The sequence below is a fragment of the Pan troglodytes genome, chromosome 19 (genome assembly GCF_028858775.2).
Source record: "Pan troglodytes isolate AG18354 chromosome 19, NHGRI_mPanTro3-v2.0_pri, whole genome shotgun sequence".
Lineage (NCBI taxonomy): Eukaryota > Metazoa > Chordata > Mammalia > Primates > Hominidae > Pan > Pan troglodytes.
This window is the reverse complement of record NC_072417.2, coordinates 23,573,876-23,593,168: the sequence shown is the minus strand read 5'-3', so window position 1 is coordinate 23,593,168 and position 19,293 is coordinate 23,573,876. Positions and strand designations below refer to the sequence as shown.

Genomic DNA, 19,293 nt, shown 5'->3' with positions numbered 1-19,293 from the left:
CCCAGAGTGTGGGGGTGGAGGGCAGGCCCCCTGCTCCTCCTTCCAATCTCTGCTTCTCCCGGGTACCCCTCCGCCCTCCGTGGGGCCCGGGCTCTGCCCCTCCCCCCAGACCCTGCACCCTCTGCGGATTGGTCCTCGGCCTGCTGGGGGGCGGGGCCAGAGGGCCCTGACGTCACTGGCCGAGGGGGGCGGGCGGCTGAAGGAGGGGGTGACGGGGCCCCGGCTCAGCACCTCGGAGAGCTCCCTCCCCGGCCTTGTTTTGCTCTGGCATCGCCGCCAGGGGAGGGAGCGAGGGGGCCGGGCACCGGGCGCAAAGGCAGGGGGATGGCCATGGAAGGGTTGAGGGGCCCCGTCGGACAGAGGGCCCAGCCGTGATCCAGCGACGGGTTTGGGGCTCCGGGAGGGGTGGGGGGCAGCGGGCGGCGGCAGCAGTGGCCGCACATCTGGATGGAAGCGAGCTTTGTCCAGACCACCATGGCTCTGGGGCTGTCCTCCAAGAAAGCGTCCTCTCGCAACGTGGCTGTGGAGCGTAAGAACCTGATCACCGTGTGCAGGTGGGCACCGCTAGTGGGCGGGGGCTGGGGTGGTGAGGGAGAGGGGTTGGGGTGGACTGCGGAAACCCGGACTGAGCGCTGCCGCGGAGAAAAGGGAGGGGAGAAAAGGGTCGAGAATAATGCGTCCACTGTCCCTCCCAGGCCCAGAACCCAGAGGGAGGCTGCAGTCTGGTCCCTACCCTTCTAGGCCAAGCCAAGCCTATGCCCGGGCCTGGGCCTGGGGGGTGAGGGGTGTTTAATTGGTACTGTAGCTTCCTGTGAGAACCAGGAAGTGACACTGTGTGAGGGGGAAGGGGGTGGGGATGGCTGGCTCCCTTGCTGGGAATGGGGCGGGATGGACAGAGGGGACCCCGTGGGGGGATGAATGCCCTCCAAGCATACCCTCATTGGCACCCATGTCAAACTGACCTCTCTGGGGTGGGGTTCTCCAATGCTCAGATTCTGGAGCAGGGATGGGCAGGGTCAATTGGGCATGGGGGCAGAGCCCATGAATCCTTCCAGGGAAGGGTGAGGGGCACCACCCAAGACGTGGGAAGGACCAAGAGCCTGGGTTCCAGGTTCAAGGGGAGAAGATCGGGAGGGCAGGGCCACTGGTCTCTGAGGGTGGAACGGTTGCAGGGTTGGGAAGATTCTCCGCGATTGCGGGGCCCAGGAAGTGATCCTGTCCACTTCAACCTGCAGTGACTCACCCTCCCTGCCCTGCCCTGTCCCAAAACCAGGGCATGGCCAGCTGCTCAGCCACTCCCCCTGCAGCCCACACCTGCACTCTCCTCTGGTGCTGGGATCCCCTGTCAGCTGCAACCTCCCCTGGCCCCCATGCCTATCAGGTGTTGCCCCCTCAGGGCAGGGTGCTCCTGGGGGCAGGGCTCACTCTTCCCTCGCCAGCCCCACCTGCCTGCCACATAGGCCTCAGCTCTGCTGAAGCCCACCCGATGCCCTGAGGCCCACTAGTGCCCACCTGATGCCCTGGCTCCTGGCTCCCATAGCTCCTTCCGGGTTCCTGGGCACGCACTCAACCACACTGCATCTGTCTCCCAGCACTAGTGCCCAGCACAGTGCTGTGCACATCAGACCTCTGCAGAAATGCCTGGAATGTTAAGGAAGGAGAGAGTGTAGCAATGGCCCAGCCCACAGTGCAGGGCACTGCCTTTACCCTCATTTCCCCCAACCCCTGCCAGTGTGTTATAAAACAAAGATTTCTGTCCTTGGGGCCAGAAGGTCCTAGGTTCAAGCTCTTACTCCATCAGCTTTAGCTGTGCCACCTTGGGGAGGTCTCTTAACCACTCTGGGCCTTGGGTGCCCCATCATCCCCATTTTAGATGTCACAGCCACACCAAAGAATGAAAATGGCACCATCCTTGTAGGAGCCTAGCTCAGTGTCTGGCACACAGAAAGAGCCCTGTCCTAACGACGCTCTTCCTGTCCCTCTCTGCTGTCTACCTGCTAGGTTCCTCTTTTTCTCTTGCCTGCCAAGGTAGCTGAGCATCTTGAGTACATGGGGGGAATGAGGGAACTCTCCTTGACATAGGCCAGAGAAGGAGAAGTTGAAGGGCTGAAGGTGGCTTAGAGCTGGGAGGGAAGGATAGAGTTTTGGGGGGTCAGGGATATAACAAAGGCTCAGTAACCCCCAGGCCCCTACTGCCTCATCACTGTCACATGGTTTGCCTCCAGCTCCCAGAACAGCTCCCTTTAGCAGGCCATGGGCTCCCCTGGGCCCTGGCCTCCCTGTCTCCATGGTAACCTGCAGCAGCCACTGCATCTCCTATCAGGGAGCACACCACAGGGCTCCCGGGGACAATGACCACCTCTGCGGCACCCCTGAAGACAGATACCATATGGCTGCCATGCTGAACCCAGTCCAGGCCCCATCATGGCCTGACCCAGATGACCAGGAGAAATCAAGCTGGCAGGAGGGTGCGCATAGTGAAGCTGGAATAATGCCCCAAACACAGGCTGGCTCTCAGCAGGGCCAGCCTTCCCAGCCACGACCCCGCTCCTCACCATCCCTGCCCAGTGGCCCTAGGCACCTACCTTCTCCCAACCCTGCCTGGGCTCTCAACCAAAATGTAATGAGGCAGGTACGATTGTTCCCATTTGCATTTGACAAGAAGGGACTCACAGAGGGGCCCAAGGCCACGTGAGTGTCACAGGGAAACAGGATTTGAATCCAGCAGGCTGCCTCCCTCTAGTGCAACCCCAAGACTGACCTGGCTCTGATCTCAAGGCAGATCAACTCCAAGTTCAAAAGGAAGGGGGACGAGAGCTCACCTGTGCAATTGGCCTGAGAGCCGCAGAGGTCAGTGGTCCAAGGCTGGAGACTTGCAGAGTAGAGGACAAAGGGCGGTGGAGCAGGGGCTGCTCCAGGCCTTGGTCATCACAACAGCTGCCAGGAGGCCACAGATGTAGCAGAAAGAGCAGAAGCTTCAGAATCAGAATCAGACATACCTGCTTGACTACTCATAAGCCATATGACTCTGAACAGATCAGTCAACCTCTTGGACCATCAATTTCTCTACCTGTAAAATGGGGATGAGAGTAATAATAAGAGGACCTACCTTTCAGGGCTGAGCATGGGTAAGGGAATGCATGCAAAGTACTGTGCTTGCCACATTATAGGGCTTGACAAATATAAGAAGAAAAGGACATTTCCAAGCAGCTCCCATTTCCCTGGACACCCCGCCCCTGCTCTGCCACCCACCGCAGGGAAATCATGGGATGTTAGGAACTGTGTCCTCATCCCTGCCCTACTCCATTGCAGGGATGGCAGGGGGAGATTGCAGGGGTAGTGACTGCAGAGGGAGCCTGAGGCTTAGACAGGATTGGAGAGGGGGCACTGCATGGCTTCACTCCTTCAGCCCCACAGGCTTCCCTTAGTCCCTTCCTCCCAAAGAAGCCAGGCCCCCAAGCCCCTTCCAGGGATCTGCTGCCAATGCCCCCTCCTGCCCAGTGTCTGTGTCAGGCCCATACCCCACACCTCCCCACCCCACCCCCGCCCAGCTCTGCACTGCCTGGTTCTGGGCAGCTGGTGTGTGGGAGGCCAAGCCGGGAAGGAAAGGGGAGAAGGGGGTATCTGTGTGCTGGGAGCCCACCTGGCCACCTGCGCATGCCCACACTCCATGTGCACAGTGCCAACTCACATGCCCTGGTACAGGTGACCCCCATCCCCAAAAGGGACTGAAGGTTGCTCCAGCAATCACAGAAGACAGCTCAGGGTGGGGCACACACTGGCTTCTAACACCTAGTTGACCCAGGCCTCGCACACACAGACCCTGAAGGGTGGTCTAGGGGGAAGGGGCTCCGGGACCGCCCCCGGCTTGTGCCTCATCTTCCTATTTTTTCAGTCCCTCTCACCCCTTGCTCCTGAAGCTTCCTTTCTCTGGCTGTCACCTCTCCTGTCACCCACTTTGTCAATCAGTCTCCCACCTGTCACCCTTCCTCCCCATCTGCCACCCTCTCACTCCACATGACACGGTACCTCTATGGTCACTGTAGTCTTGCCTGTCTCCCCACTTGCTCTGCCGCCCACCACATCCATGCCCTTCCTGACCTCTTTCTTCTCTGCCGGTTGCTCCCTGTCTCTCCCTCCATCACCTGTTTCCTCACCTGACACCCCACTGCCCCATCTCCCCACCTCAACGCCCAGGTTCTCTGTGAAAACGCTGCTGGAGAAGTACACAGCGGAGCCCATCGATGACTCATCGGAGGAGTTTGTCAATTTTGCAGCCATTTTAGAGCAGATCCTCAGCCACCGCTTCAAAGGTGGGCCCAGTGCCCCTCCCCCAGCGGTCCCTCCCCAACTCCCAACCTTTAGCTCCCAGCCACCTCTTTCTGATATACTCCATGGACTCTGAACCCCCTCATTGACCCTGGCCCCTATTCTGGGCCATGCACAGAAGCTTGTGTACAGATCTGGGAAGAGGGAGAGGCCTTTGGCCTACAATCCCCATCATGGGCAAGCGATATGCTGGGGTGCCCACTGCACACGTGCATGTGTGTGCACAGATCTTTGTGGGAGGAGGCTGCTTATGCTTATGCATGTGAGTGCCTCACTACATGGACCCTCTCCAAACTCCCTGGTCTTGCTGAGCCCCCTCCCTGCCCTGGCTCAGCCTGTGCCCCAGCAGGTCCAGTGAGCTGGTTCAGCTCAGACGGGCAGCGGGGCTTCTGGGACTATATCCGGCTGGCCTGCAGCAAAGTGCCCAACAACTGTGTGAGCAGCATCGAGAACATGGAGAACATCAGCACAGCCCGGGCCAAGGTGAGGGGCCTGAAGCAAGCAACTGCTCTCTGCTCTGGACACAGGGGGCCTGCCTGTTTCTTGGTTTTTGCCCCCTGTCCACAGCCCAGGGGAGAAGGGCCCACACCTGATGCTGGACACATGAGTCCCTCTGGGGCAGCAAGTAAAGGTGAACATGATTTCCAGGGCCGGGCATGGATCCGGGTGGCACTGATGGAGAAGCGCATGTCAGAATACATCACCACGGCTCTGCGTGACACCCGGACCACCAGGTCAGACTTCCCAGGCAACTCAGACCACAGGTCTCAGGGTGCACCTGCATTGCCCAAACACAGCTGATCCTTAAGTTCCTGCAGCATCCTTCAGTTCCTGGACTACAAGTCCCAGCACCAGCACGCATGGCTGATTTCCCTCTTCCAGCCTGGCCTGCAGTCCCAGGACGAACTCTTTTTTTTTTTTTTTGAGGAGGAGTTTCGCTCTTGTTGCCCAGGCTGGAGTGCGATGGCGCGATCTCGGCTCACTGCAACCTCCGCCTCCTGGGTTCAAGCGATTCTCCTGCCTCAGCCTCCTGAGTAGCTGGGATTACAGGCATACGCCACCATGCCCAGCTAATTTTGTATTTTTAGTTTCTCCGTGTTGGTCAGGCTGGTCTCAAACTCCCAACCTCAGGTGATCCTCCCGCCTTGGCCTCCCAAAGTGCTGGGATTACAGGCATGAGCCACCGCTCCTGGCCCCAGGACAAACTTTTACCACCACCACCACCACCACTTGCAAGTCAAATCTAATGCCCATTATTCGCCATCAATGCCCAGCACGCTCCACCCTTGCACACCTCTGGATGAGCCTCAGCCATGCACCATCTCAAGTGTTGGCTTGCTCCATGATCTACAACACAGCCCTTCTGTCTCTCCAAACAACGAAAGCAGTTCTGTACTTGCTATTCACGGACACAGAGTCCTTATATGGGGAGTTCAATCCCTGCACTGTGGGTTCACAGGGAGGTTGGGTGCCTGAGGCAAGGGGTTACAAGGAGGAGTGTGCCTGTGTGGGCAGGTGCATCTGAAGCTGTCTGGTTGTGGCGGGGGGCATATACCTCCCCATCCCAATTGGCCATACCCAGCCTGATGTTTTTACTGAATTCCATTCCTCAGTCTACACGTTTCAAGTTAACACGTTTTTTGCGCACCTACTGTATACCAAGCACTAATGATTAAGACTTGCTTCCTGATATGAAGGATCTGGGTAACCCAGTACTTGATGAGGAAGGGGTAGGTCAGAGGGAGGAGTTGGCTCAGGGAACACCCATTCTAGGTGATGGGGCCACAGGTGCGAGCCCCAGGCTGAAGGGGGAGAGAGGCTCCAGGCCTGCGTGCAGATCAGGAAGGAGAATTGGCCTTCCTTCAGGATGGGGTGGCAGTAAGCCAACAATAGCAGCTCTGGGTGGGGGGGGGGGGGCGCTCCAGGGGCCTGCTGCACCCTCAGGCCCTCTGCCTCCCCACAGACGGTTCTATGACTCTGGAGCCATCATGCTGCGGGATGAAGCCACCATCCTCACCGGAATGCTGATCGGACTGAGCGCCATCGACTTCAGGTGGGGTCTGCCTGACGGCAGTGGTGGAGGGGGCTGTTTCCCCCATAAATGTCCTACCCCAACCCCTCACACCCACCTCCAACCCTGTGGCTCCTCTGCCTCAGCTTCTGTCTAAAGGGGGAAGTCCTGGACGGGAAGACCCCCGTGGTCATCGATTACACGCCCTACCTAAAGTTCACGCAGAGGTGAGCGGCTCCATGACTGCGGCGGGGCGGGGGACGGGGCCTCGGGACATCCTGGGGACGTCCTGGTCCCACCGCCCTCGGCGGCCAGCGCAGACGCGCGGGGGGAGGGGCGGGACCGGCCGTGCCCACTGCTCCCTCTCCCAAGCTACGACTACCTGACGGACGAGGAGGAGCGGCACAGCGCCGAGAGCAGCACGAGCGAGGACAACTCGCCCGAGCACCCGTACCTGCCGCTCGTCACCGACGAGGACAGCTGGTACAGCAAGTGGCACAAGATGGAGCAGAAGTTCCGCATCGTCTACGCGCAGAAGGTGCGCGACGCCGGCGGGCCCGGGGGGCGGGCGGGCCGGGCGGGGTATCCGGGCATCCCGGGGCGGGGCGGGGATGGGGGCCGCGGCCGGGACGTCCTCCCAGCCGCCCGGGCTGAGCCGGCGCCCCGCAGGGCTACCTGGAGGAGCTGGTGCGTCTGCGCGAGTCGCAGCTGAAGGACCTGGAGGCGGAGAACCGGCGGCTTCAGCTGCAGCTGGAGGAGGCGGCGGCGCAGAACCAGCGCGAGAAACGGGAGCTGGAAGGCGTGATCCTGGAGCTGCAGGAGCAGCTGTGAGCGCACGGCCTGCCCTAACCCCTGACCCCCGCCGCCCCGACCACATCACCGGGTGAACCCCATCTTCACTTCCATCGACTCTAACATCACCCGACACGAGCACCCACCTCTCCAGCATCAACCCTCTGATCCAGCCAGCCCCACCCCGAGATGCCCACAATGATCTTCTAACATTGCCCCCAGCATAAGATCCAGTGACTTCCAACAGCCAGAGCCCACCCTTCACCTTCAGTTATCTTCAGCTAGAGTGGCCATCCAACCTTACTGCAGGGACCCCACGTCACTCACAAGGACCTGCGGTGTTGCTCTGCAACCTTCAACACGATTGCATTCATCGCCTCACTCACCTGCACCACAGGCTCACTGACCGTCATCACCCGCCGTGACCCCTGACCTCACCCCTGCCGATCCCTGTAACACTTCTTCTCTACGCCTTTCCACCACCCTGATCTTGCGGCAAGATCCCCAAGAAGATCTTACCCTTCAGGGATTCCCACACTATCCTCCACTGACGTCCCCATCACCCCAGCTGACCCCAACAACACTGCACCATTCCCTCCAACTCCCAATATTTGTGCACGAATCCCTGTCACCCCTCCACCCCAGTACCACCTCCACTTCCTCCCGGGATCTGGCCCACTGACCCCAACACCATATCCCCATTTTTGCCGCTCAGATTTCATTCCTGACCCCTCCCTCATCCCCTTGCTGAATCTCCCTTCCTCACTTCTCCTACTTCCAGCCAGGCCTGACTCCTCCTCCCCCTCCCAGGACAGGTCTGATCCCCAGTGACCACGCCCCTCTGGCCCAGGGTTCCAAGGAGCTCACTACACCCCTGGTCAATCAATGGCCCTCACTGGGAACGCTTAATGGGGCCGAGGGCGCCAGCAACTCCAAGCTCTACCGGAGGTAAGCCCCAGCCAGGTGGGGCTTGGGCCTGAGAGCGGGTCGTCCTGGGGAAGAAGGGCTTCCTCTACCGGCGCACCAGCTCTCGCTCTGCCGCAGACACAGCTTCATGAGCACGGAGCCGCTGTCAGCTGAAGCCAGTCTGAGCTCGGACTCCCAGCGCCTGGGAGAGGGCACGCGGGACGAGGAGCCCTGGGGTCCCATCGGTGAGCTACCCCAACCCAACACCCAGTACCCCTCCAGAAAGGGCTGAGGCAAGGCCCTGAGGCCTCAAGGCAGGTCCTCATTCATTCTCTCAGTCTTTTTTTTTTTTTTTTTGAGACGGCGTCTCACTCTGTCATCCAAGTTGGAGTGCAGTGGCACAATCTCAGCTCGTTGCAACCTCTGCCTCCCGGGTTCAAGGGATTCCCTTGCCTCAGCCTCCCGAGTAGCTGGGATTAAAAGCACCCGCCACCACGCGCAGCTAATTTGTGTATTTTTAGTAGAGACGGAGTTTCGCCAGGCTGGTCTCGAACTCCTGACCTCAAGTGATTCACCCGCCTTGGCCTCCCAAAGTGCTGGGATTACAGGCGTGAGCCACTGTGCCCGGCCTCTCTCAGCCTTTCTTGAGGGTTTAGCACAGCAATCGAGAGCTTACTTTGAGGTGGCAGAACCCAGCATATGCAGAACCCAGCATAAATCTGGCTGTGCCTCCTCTGACCATGTGAGCTTGGTCAATCACTTTACCTCCATGAGTCTATTCTTTGTAAATGGGGATGTTGATAATCACCAATGTTGTCATATGGTGAGGGCTCAGTGGCTTTTTAGTGTCATGACATCCTCGGGGGCTCACAAACTCTCGGGGAACTCCTTAGACTAATTTGCTCTTATCTCATGCACACTGTGAACTACTTGCCTGACCATTGTTTCCCCCTTCTCTTTGGCTGCCAGGAAGCTCAGAGCCAAATTAGTGGCTCCCTTCGAGCGAATGCCCAGGACTTCAACGCATGCACTTTGTGTTGACCTCATCCCTGGCTTCACCTTGGTTTTTCCCATCCTAGTTCTCCCTATGCCTGAATATCCTGTCTTTTCTTTTTTATAAGCAACCACACTGTATTGGATGACCCTAGATCTTCTTTGAGACAAGGCAGGCTGTGGCCATGTAGCCCCATCACACTGTGTTTGTGATTGTCTGTGTGTCTGTCTCCCCCACCAGACTGTGAGCTCCATGAGGGCAGGGACCGTGTCTTGTCCGTTCTCTGTATCCCCAGTGCTTGGAACAGAGCGAGTGCTCACTGTGTATTTAATAAATGGACAAAGAGAGAGGATGACCCTCAGGGGGAGACAGAGACATCAACTGACGATTACAATACAGTGTCCCCAGCACCGTGCCTGGCACAGGCAGGTGCTTAACCAAAGTTTAACTGAAAATGGCAAATGCTGTGGAATATGCCAAGGTCTCCTGGGGGGTGACTTGAGGGCTGCCCCTTCACTGCCCACCCCTCTACCAACTCCCACACATGTAGACTGGTCGCTTGGCCTCACCCGCCCTCTCTCCCCAGGGAAGGACCCCACGCCCTCCATGCTGGGCCTCTGCGGCTCCCTGGCCTCCATTCCCAGCTGCAAGTCCCTGGCGAGCTTCAAATCCAACGAGTGCCTGGTGAGCGACAGTCCCGAGGGCAGCCCAGCACTGAGCCCCAGCTGAGGAACAGCATGGGCAGTGCCAGCCCCACCTGCCAGGGGCCATGGACACCTGCCACCTTTCTTCAACAAGAGTCCCCCAATCCAGGCTACCCTTCCAGAGAACGCTACCCACCCAGCCAGGGTTCTCTCGGGGAAGATCTCGTCTGCTCACCTTAGCTTTCTGCCTTGGCAGCACGGGCTGCGGAAGAAAGCACGCTGGGCCAGGAGGCAGGGGTGCCCAAGCCACAGGGAGCCCCTGGGGAAGCCTGCTCCATTCTTCTGGTGACCTTGGCGCTCCTTCACTCATCTCCCCTGCCCCCTCAGGACCTGGTGGCCCAGCTTCCACACCCCCACCTCCCAGTCTCTAGCCTCTCCATCTGTCTGTGTATGGCCTGGAGTCACTCCTTCCTCAGCCCCCAGGGCAAGAGAGCTCTGTGGGGGATCAGGCAAATAAAAACCAGAGGACTGAGGGCAGCCTTTCTATGTGGGGGGCTGGGGAAGGGCCCCGTCCTGAGGTCTGAAGGAAGTGGAGTCAGTGCCTGACCCGAGACCAAGGTCAGGCAGCACTAGCATGTGCCCTGTGGGGACAGGCAGGCCAGCACTCAGGGAGGGGGTAGCTTCTGTGTCCAAAATATTAGGTCTGCCTAGGGCAGGCCCAAGACATGCAACTGCCCCCCAACCCAACAGCCTTTAAGAACTTGCTCAAAACCAGGCTGAGGCGGCCGAGCACGCCAGGGGCAGGATGGAGGCACACCCTGTAGGGCCAGTGCCCTGTGCTGGCCTCAGCAATGGTGCTTTGGCCCAAAGTTGCAGACCCCTCTGTTAGGCCAGAGCCTGGCAGTTAAGCAACCCTCACTCCTCTGCTGTCGCTTAAGTGTGCCCTTAAGGAGAGGTGTTACCATCCCCCATTCTTTTTTTTTTTGAGATAGAGCCTCGCTCTGTTGCCAGGCTGGAGTGCAGTGGCACTATTTCAGCTCACTGCAAACTCCGCTTCCCAGGTTCAAGGGATTCTCCTGCCTCAGCCTCCCGAGTAGCTGGGACTACAGGCGCCCACCAGCATGCCCAGCTAATTTTTGTATTCTTAGTAGAGACGAGGTTTCACCGTGTTGGCCAGGATGGTCTCAATCTCCTGCCCTTGTGATCCGCCTGCCTCAGCCTCCCAAAGTGCTGGGATTACAGGCGTGAGCCACCGTGCCCAGCCCCTACCACCCCCAATTCTAACCCTAACATGGGGGGGAGGTCCCCAAAGGGACTTCACCACCAGGATGTCTACTTGTGGTCCCTCACACTCTAGGTCCTCACCCCGACTCTCGCCAAACTGGAGAGGTCCTCTTCATAGGTGCCACTCTGGGCAGCCAAACCAGCACCAGGGTCCCTCCCAAGCCTCCTTCCCAGCCACCCCAGGCCCCAGAGGGACAGGCACCAGGCAGAAGTTCATCATCTTTAGACTTAAGGAATTAACAAGGGTCAGGGAGACTACACCAGGCTGAGGGCTTCTTGGTTCCTGGAGACATGCCCAGCTACAGCAAACACAGGGAAACACGAAGGGGGCAGCTGGAAGATTTGGTCTTGAACTTGGGGGGTGGGTAAGTGATGATCCCCACGACTGGAGCAGCAGGAAGAAGTTGTGTCTGAGGAAGTGCTGGGCCGCCCAGAGGGACAGCCCTGCCCTGGAGCTTGTCGCCGGGAGGGAAGGGAAACAAGCCCCCTCCCTCAGTGCTGAGGAAAAGGCACTTGGCTGGGTCTCCTCCTGCCCTCTCCCCATCCGTGGGAGAGACGGGGTCCTTGCCTCCTTGCCCCTTTCAGCCGCCCAGAAGCCGGTCCTGGTTCAGCCTCTGGAAGAAGCTTTTGCCGAACTCATAGGTGCTGATCATGATGGCACAGGAGGGGGCAGCCTTGATGATCCGAGGAAGGAAGCCTGCAGTGGAAAGGAGGCCCGGGTCAGGGGTCAGGTCGCAGGTCCGCCATGCCCCCACCCCTGACACCCACACACTGACCTGCAAAGAGTCCCTTGGTGCCCGACTCGGCCCGGATCCTCTGCAGCAGCAGCCAGGTGGAGTCCACATGCAGGGGGTTCACTGCAAACGCGAGGCCGGCTCAGTGAGACCCCATTCAGGACCCCACCTGTCCCCTGCCACGGCAATCTGGGCCCTCACCTCTCACAGCCTCCATTGCTCCCAGAGCGACCTGGCGTTGGGTCTTTACCACGTCAAAGGGTAGAGTCAGCACTGCAGCCACCTGGTGGGGTGGGCGGGAAGAGGGCTCAGCTCCACTTCCTGGACCCCCAGCCCTACCTCCCAGATGGCTCTTGCGGCTGGGAGGGACAAAGGCCTCATGGGGTCTGCTTCTGGGCATCTCCAAAAATCCTCAGGCCCCCTGCAGGGAGACCTCCGCTGGCCTCACCTCCAGCCCAGTCCACTCACCGTCCCTGAGATGCCACCAGCCACAAAGCTCATGCCCACAGAAGTCTGGTCCTTCGGCCTGAGCCCATTGAGCCAGCTCTTCACCAGCTCATAGTTGAACCAGTACAGGGCTTGGGGTGAGGGATGCACTGATTAGAGACGGGAAGGGCAAGGAAGTGGCCCCAGACCGTCCACCTTTCACTGCCACCACTCCCTCCCAGCTGTGAGTCTTGTCTGCTACATGCAGGCTCAGAAGCAGGCACTCTGTAGGAATTAATCTCCTGACCGCCTGGGCAAATACTCTACCTGCTAGGCCCACTTCACAGATGAGAAACCCATGGCTCAGAAAAGCTAAGTAACTTCATGGTCACTAGTCACAAAGCTGGGACTTGGCTGTAGACCCTTTGTGCATCACCCCAGGGTTCCCTCACCCACCCCCTGCAGCTTGGGTGCCTACCTGAGAAGGGCACATCTCGAAGGGCAGTGGGGCCCCAGCCCAGCCACAGTGAGCGCCAGCCACCCTGAGCCACTGCAGTTCGAACACAGGCACCCAGCTCCCGGTACGACACATGCTGAGCCTGCAGCTTTGTCCGCATAAGCTCCAGGGGGCTGATCACAGTCACGGTGCCCACTGTGTGGGGATTGGGGGTGACAATGGGGAGAGGTGAGGTCACAGGTCTTACATGGCATCACCTACCTGCTGTCCCAGGTCTGGGGACCTAGAACACCCCCCCATCCCCAGGCTGGCAGAGGTTGGGGCTGGGAGCTGGGACTGACTGGGCTTGGGCAGAGGTGGGGACAGAGGGAGGTCAAAGGCCCAAGACTATGCTCACAGCGGGCCAGCGCGCCAGCCACCATGGGTGCGTAGAGGTCAGAGGTCAGGGCTCGACCACACAGGAAGGCCTTCAGTTGGTCATAGGCAGTGAAGTAGATGGCGGTAGCTGGCACAGTCATCACCCTGGGGATACAGAGAGAGGTTAGCTGGGACTCCCAAAAGGACCCAAACTTTTAAAGCATCACCTGCCCCACCTAGCCATTCAACAGGGAGCAAAGGGTCAGGAAGTACCAGAGGAGAGTGGTGCAGGACCCGGCTACTCACAGGGTGGCGGGGAGGCCGCTCCAGAGGGTCCTGGTGCCCTCGTGCCTCACGATCTTCACGAAGGCATCCTGGCCAAGCAGGCACCAGCCCAGGGGAAGAGGAGGGACACAAGTGATGTCTGTGATGGGGCTGGCCCAGGCTAGGCCTTTGCCTGACGCCCTCAGCCTCTGCCCACAGCCCTCAGGCCTCCCTGCCTCTACACATGCAGTACCCCAGCTGGGTCCAGGCGGACACCTGGTCACCCTTCAAAAACCTTATGGAGGCCAGGCACGGTGGCTCACATATGTAATCCCAGCCAGCACTTTGGGAGGCCAAGGCGGATAAATCACTTGAGGCAGGAGTTCGAGACCAGCCTGGCCAACATGGCAAAACCCCGTCTCTACTAAAAATACAAAAATTAGCAGCAGGTGGTGGTGCACGCTTGTAATCCCAGCTACTTCGGAGGCTGAGACAGGAGAACCACTTGAACCCAGGAGACAGAGGTTGCAGTGAGCTGAGATCACGCCACCGCACTCCAGCCTGGGTGACAGAGCGAGACTCTGTCTAAAAGAAAACAAACACCCCATGGAGGTACTGCCTTCTCCGGAAGCACTTCCTGACTGAACCGGCTACCTCTGCGTGCCTTGCCCAATCCCTTTTTTCCTGGGTCTGCTGCCCAGCCAGACCGAACTCCTCACGGACACCGACGAATCCCTATGGACCCAGCTGCTCCTCACCATGGTGCCAGTGAAGCGGGTAGGGTCTTGAAACCAGGTGGCACAGCGGGCACCATTTGGGCACAGGTACAGAGGCTCCAGGACACCATTGCAGTACAGGAGGCACTTCCCTGTGGATTGGAGAGAGAAGGGCACTGGGGAAAGGCAGGGGGCATTATAATGACAGGATCCTAGAACCTTGCAGGGAGGCAGTGGGCCCCTATCCCTGGAAGGCCAGTAAAGGCCAGGTCCCTGTGTGGATGTGCTGGTGCAGGTCACAGGACTGGCTGGCAGGACCTGGGAGTATATGCTAGTCCATGGCTGTGGAGCCCACTGGTGCCCTGGGGACAGGGACAAGGACTGTCTCCCCCTTGCACCCTCCCATGCTCCCTGTGGCTTGGGGCACTCACATTTGGTATAGGAGAGGCTCCACAGTCTGGAGGAAGGCATCAGCTCTAAAATACAAGGCAGCCCCTCAAGTCAGGAGAGCCCCCGCCCGCCCTAGGGACCCCATCTCTAAGAGATCTTTTTATTTTATTTTTTGAGATGGAGTCTTGCTCTGTCGCCCACCCTGGAGCATAGTGGCACAATCTCAGCTCACTGCAACCTCCACCTTCCCGGTTCAAGCGATTCTCCTGCCTCAGCCTCCCAAGTAGCTGGGACTACAGGCGCATGCCACCAAGCCCGGCTAATTTTTGTAGTTTTAGTAGTGAGGGAGTTTCACCACGTTGGCCAGGCTGGCCTTGAACTCCTGATCTCAGGTGATCCACCGGCCTCAGCCTCCCAAAGCGCTGGGATTACAGGTATGAGAAACCACGGCCAGCCTCTGGGAGATCTTTCTTTTGCCCAGGCACCACCCCTCACTAGTTCCAGGCCACCCCTCACTAGTTCCAGGTCAGGTACTCACCGCTGGCCATGGAGGGCCGCTGAGACTGCAGGCGAACCTTCACCACGTCCAGGGGTGTCACTGGGGGAGGAAGCGGGTCTGAAGGCTCCTTACAGGACCCCACCCCTAGGACTCCTCCCCCAGGACCACACAGCCTCCAATCTCCGGTCTGCCCCATCCCCACCTGCCCCCACCCCACCTCCCCAGGTCTTACTGAAGAGAGAGGTAACCACAGCCCCGGCGCCTGAGGCCACCATTTGCTGGAGGGGGCTGATGCCCGCAGGGTCCTGGTCAGCCATCTTGAAGCTTCAGTCCTGAAAACCAAACCTCAAACAGACCACAACTCCAGGGATGGCAGGAAAGGAGGCTGGGCCACTGTGAGACTTTTGTTTCGAGACGGCGTCTCGCTCTGCGCACTGTTGCCAGGCTGGAGTGCAGTGGCACCATCTTGGCTCACTGCAACATCCACCCCCGTTCAAGCGATTCTCTTGCTTCAGCCTCCCAAGTAGCTGGGACTACAGGCGCGCACCACCACGCTTAATTTTTGTATTTTTAGTAGAGACAGGGTTTCACCATGTTGGCCAAGATGATCTCGATCTCCTGACCTCGTGATCCGCCCGCCTCAGCCTCCCAAAGCGCTGGGATTACAGGCGTGAGCCACCGCACCCGGCCCACTGTGAGACTTTAACCCAACCCTCATCCACCGCCCTCGAAACATCTGTTGCCTCAACAACCCTGGCAATGACCTCTAAAGCAGGGACTGTCCGCCCCCCTCCGTCGGGGAAAACTAAGGCTCGGGGAGACGAGGTGGCCTGCCCAAGGTCACTCAGGAGTGGTTCCGAAGGAAGCTAGGGTGCCAGACCTATCGCTCGAATGCAGTAGGAGCCAGGGTCCTTCCCTCGTCCACCTCGCACGTGTCCACTGCGCACCTCCTACGTGCAGGCGCGGATTTGGCCCTCGTGGCCCCAAAATCAGAGTACCTGTGCTGCCCCCGCAGCCCCCACTCCAGCACCAAGGCCCCGGGCAGGCACCTGCGAGCCCAAGTTACTGGGCGTGGAGGGACGGCCGGGCACCGAGGGTGACGTGTAAACAGATCCGGTGACCACGAAGGGCCCGTCGCCTCCTCGGGACTGCAGGCTGGGATGCCCGGCCCTCCCCGCCCGGCCGGACGGGCCAGACCCGGGGCCCGGAGAGAAAGAGCAGTCTCTGGCCTCCCGCCCCAAAATGCAGGCCCGGGGCGCAGCCGGGAGAGCGGGAAGTAGGGACGTAGGACCAGGATGTCTCCCCGACCCTCGGCGACACTCCCGGCCCCGAACGGCGGAGAGCCGCCAGGTGAGGGGGACCACGCCAGCTCGACGGCCCCAGCACTTGCCCTGGCTCGCACGGCCGCCCGGAGACCCCCGCTTCCGTCTCCGCCCCAAGCCCCGGCCCAGTGCCGCCTACCTGGCTCTAGGTTGGTGCTCGTGCGGCGCGGCGCCCAGGGCCAGGCGGGCCCATACCGGTTCCGCCGCCTGTGCGCGGTCCGCGCGCGCTCGCAGCGCACCTAGGCCGACGCCGAAAGCAGCCAAGGGGGCCCCGCCCCTACACCGCGCCACGAGGCCCCGCCCGCCGCGGGCCGACCAGCCGCAAGCCCGGAGTGTCCCCGGCTCCGCCCACTCGCGTCTCCGCCCGGACCTGCGGCGGTCCCGCCCCCTTGCCGGGGCCGCGCGGGCGGGTTCCATGCCTGTCCAGCGCTGAGAGCTGCCGGCCAACTTCGCGGTCTCCACGTCGCGCTTAACGTGGCAGCAGCACGCACTTCCAGCATCTTTTTTTAGACAGCATCTTTTTCAGCCTCGCTCTGTCGCCGAGGCTGGAGGGCAGTGGCGCGATCTAGGCTCACTGCAGCCTTGACCTCCCGGGCTCAAGCGATCCTCCTGCCTCAGCCTCCGGAGTAGCTGGGACCACAGGCGCGCGCCGCCACGCCCGGCTGGTTTGTTACTTTTATTTTTGTCTCCCTATTTTGCCCAGGCTAGTCTGGAACTCCTGGGCTCAAGCGATCCGCCCACCTCGGTCTTCGAAAGTGCTGGGATTCCAGGCGTGAGCCGCCGCGCCGGCCTTAACAGCGCATTTTCACCAGCCCCGCCCCGGCCGCGCGCGGCACTGGAAGCCCCAGCGCCTTCTGGACGGCGAGGGTGACGCACTGGCCCTCTTCCTCGGTGTCCTCAGGTGCGTGGCGGCGGCAGTGAGAATGAGTTCTTCGAGATCGCCGGGAGACCACACTATAACGACGAAGTTACTTGCCGGGCTACCCGCCGAGACTTGAAAACTTCGCGGCGACTTCTCTCGCCGGCCTTAGCATCGCCCCCATTTTTCAGGTTACAGAACAGGCCTGCAACTGCAAAACGCTTTGTAAACCACAGGGCCCCGCGCGGGTATGCGCCACTGGGTTAGCTGAGCTGCAGCCCAGGCCGGGCGGGCTGGGACGTGAGCAAGCCGGGGGAGACTGGAGAGCCATGGGGAGCCAGATCCCACCTTCGCTTGACCTTGGGCAAATCACAACCTCGCCTAAGGCCCGGAATGACTCTGCGCGGAGAGGAAGAGCACTGAGTGCGGGAGGGCATCGACGTTTTGGTGTTGGTTGCTCTCGTATCGTGATTTCTTCTGAGTCTCAAAACTCTTTGCAGTAGATTACTGTTGAAATAGATTATCACAGGCCGGGCGCGGTGGCTCACGCCTGTAATCCAGCACTTCAGGAGGCCGAGGCGGGCGGATCACTTGAAGTTAGGAGTTCGAGACCAGCCTGGCCAACATGGTGAAACCTCGTCTCTACTAAAAATACAAAATTAGCCGGGCATGATGGCTGGCGCCTGTAATCCCAGCTACTCGGGAGGCTGAGGCAGGAGAATCGCTTAAACCCGGCCGGCGGAGGTTGCAGTGAGCCGAGATCGCACCACTGCATTCCAGCCTGGGCAACAGAGTAAGACTCCGTCTCAGAAAAAAAGGCCGGGCGCAGTGGCTTACGCCTGTAATCCCAGCCTTTTTGGAGGCCGAGGCGGGCGGATCACCAGAGGTCAGGAGTTCGAGAGCAGCCTGACCAACATGGTGAAACCTCGTCTCTACTAAAAATACAAAAAATTAGCCGGGCGTGGTGGCGCATGCCAGTAATCCCAGCCACTCGAGAGGCTGAGGCAGGAGAATCGCTTAAACCCGGAAGGCGGAGGTTGCGGTGAGCCGAGACTGCGCCATTGCACTCCAGCCTGGGCAACAAGAGCGAAACTCCGTCTGAAAAAGAAATAGATTACCCCGTTTTACAGAAAGTGAAACTGAGGCTCGACGTGAAGAGCCGGAGATTCGAACCGGCCGGGTGCTTTTCCCAGGGCTCCACACTGCCTCCCCGGGAGACAGGAAGGCTTAAGTCCAGCGCTGCCCTCTCCGATCCCGCTTGTCAGGGAGACACTTTATTTCCCGGGGCAGCCCCGTACCCCAGGCCCCACCACCCACTTCGCGTTTAGAACTTCTGTGCTATCTTGCTTATTTGTCCTAACAGAGAAACCAGCACGCGGGGGCGGTGGCGGAGGGGGGCGGGCGGGCGGGTGGAGGCGGGGGGGGGAGCGGGCGGGGAGAGGGGGAGTCCTAGCCTGCGCCTTTAAGAAGGGTAGGCCTCGACTTTGACGTCTCTGCCTTCCCCGCCCTTCAGGCCCCCACTGGTCGCGTCCGGCGCTGGAGGAGCCCAGTCAGCTGGCGCCTGCCGGGTTAGCACGTGGACTCCGAGGGGCCAACTATCAGCTTTCCCTGACAAAATGCCTTTGAGCTCCCCCACAGCTCTGAAACTCCAGCTTGGGAGCAGGGAGAGTGCAATCTGTGACCTGTAAAGGGGCGCTGGGCAAAAGGGCCCGAGAGAAGGCGTCCTTTCCATTCCCTTCCCATCTCAAGCTGAGTTCAGAAATGACACGAAATAATTTTATCAACTATCAGTCAAGGTCGGGCTCACGCCTGTAATCCCAGCACTTTGGGAGGCCGAGGTGGGCGGATCACCTGAGGACAGGAGTTCGAGACCAGCCTGACCAACATGACGAAACCCCGTCTCTACTAAAAGTACAAAAATTAGCCAGCGGTGGTGGTGCGCACCTGTAGTCTCAGCTACTTGGGAGGCTGAGGCCAGAAAATCGCTTGAGCCCGCGAGGTCGAGGCTGCAGTGAGCCGAGATCACATCACTGCACTCCAACCTGGATGACAGAGGGAGACTCTGTCTCAAAAAATAATAAATAAATAAATAAATAAATAAATAAATAAATAAATAAACTATCGGTCAAGGTGAGAGCCTACTCTCCGCCAAGGTTCTTTACAACTTAGACGTTTTGGTTTACAGAACAGGGGAGGAAACTGAGGGCTCTTGTGTGTAGTGACTTTACTCGTGTGGAGGAGAACCCAGACTTTCCCTGCACACACTCTCCCGTTTTACGGATGAGAAAAGGGGGGCCCCAAAGGTCAAA

At 59.6% G+C, this 19,293-nt stretch overlaps 2 protein-coding genes across 23 annotated transcripts; one reads left to right on the top strand and one right to left on the bottom strand.

Moving 5' to 3' along the window:
* The first annotated feature begins 35 nt into the window (after positions 1-35).
* Positions 36-10,208, top strand: RUNDC3A (RUN domain containing 3A). Of its 5 annotated transcripts, none has more exons than XM_016931659.4 (11): positions 36-554; positions 4,198-4,313; positions 4,679-4,812; positions 4,978-5,063; positions 6,293-6,382; positions 6,487-6,567; positions 6,713-6,878; positions 7,010-7,167; positions 7,943-8,080; positions 8,177-8,283; positions 9,619-10,208. In XM_016931659.4, exons 1-11 carry the CDS (start codon positions 448-450, stop codon positions 9,759-9,761), a joined length of 1,326 nt encoding a protein of 441 aa, XP_016787148.1. In that variant the 5' UTR covers positions 36-447; the 3' UTR covers positions 9,762-10,208. The 5 variants fall into 5 exon arrangements, with proteins under 5 accessions (XP_016787148.1, XP_016787146.1, XP_016787150.1 ...); XM_016931657.4 differs by having other exon boundaries at positions 175-554; positions 4,664-4,812; XM_016931661.4 differs by lacking the exon at positions 9,619-10,208 and adding an exon at positions 9,008-9,407 and having other exon boundaries at positions 217-554.
* A 960-nt stretch (positions 10,209-11,168) lies between these two features.
* On the bottom strand, positions 11,169-16,446 carry SLC25A39 (solute carrier family 25 member 39). Of its 18 annotated transcripts, none has more exons than XM_016931667.3 (12): positions 16,265-16,446; positions 15,036-15,135; positions 14,843-14,902; positions 14,346-14,390; positions 13,957-14,066; positions 13,241-13,308; positions 12,975-13,099; positions 12,599-12,772; positions 12,163-12,272; positions 11,896-11,977; positions 11,737-11,817; positions 11,169-11,657 (listed from the first exon to the last, which is right to left on the bottom strand). In XM_016931667.3, exons 2-12 carry the CDS (start codon positions 15,118-15,120, stop codon positions 11,542-11,544), a joined length of 1,056 nt encoding a protein of 351 aa, XP_016787156.1. In that variant the 5' UTR covers positions 15,121-15,135; positions 16,265-16,446; the 3' UTR covers positions 11,169-11,541. The 18 variants fall into 18 exon arrangements, with proteins under 18 accessions (XP_016787156.1, XP_016787153.1, XP_016787154.1 ...); XM_016931664.3 differs by having other exon boundaries at positions 13,957-14,090; positions 16,265-16,431; XM_016931665.3 differs by having other exon boundaries at positions 12,163-12,290; positions 16,265-16,428.
* Positions 16,447-19,293: the final 2,847 nt, after the last annotated feature.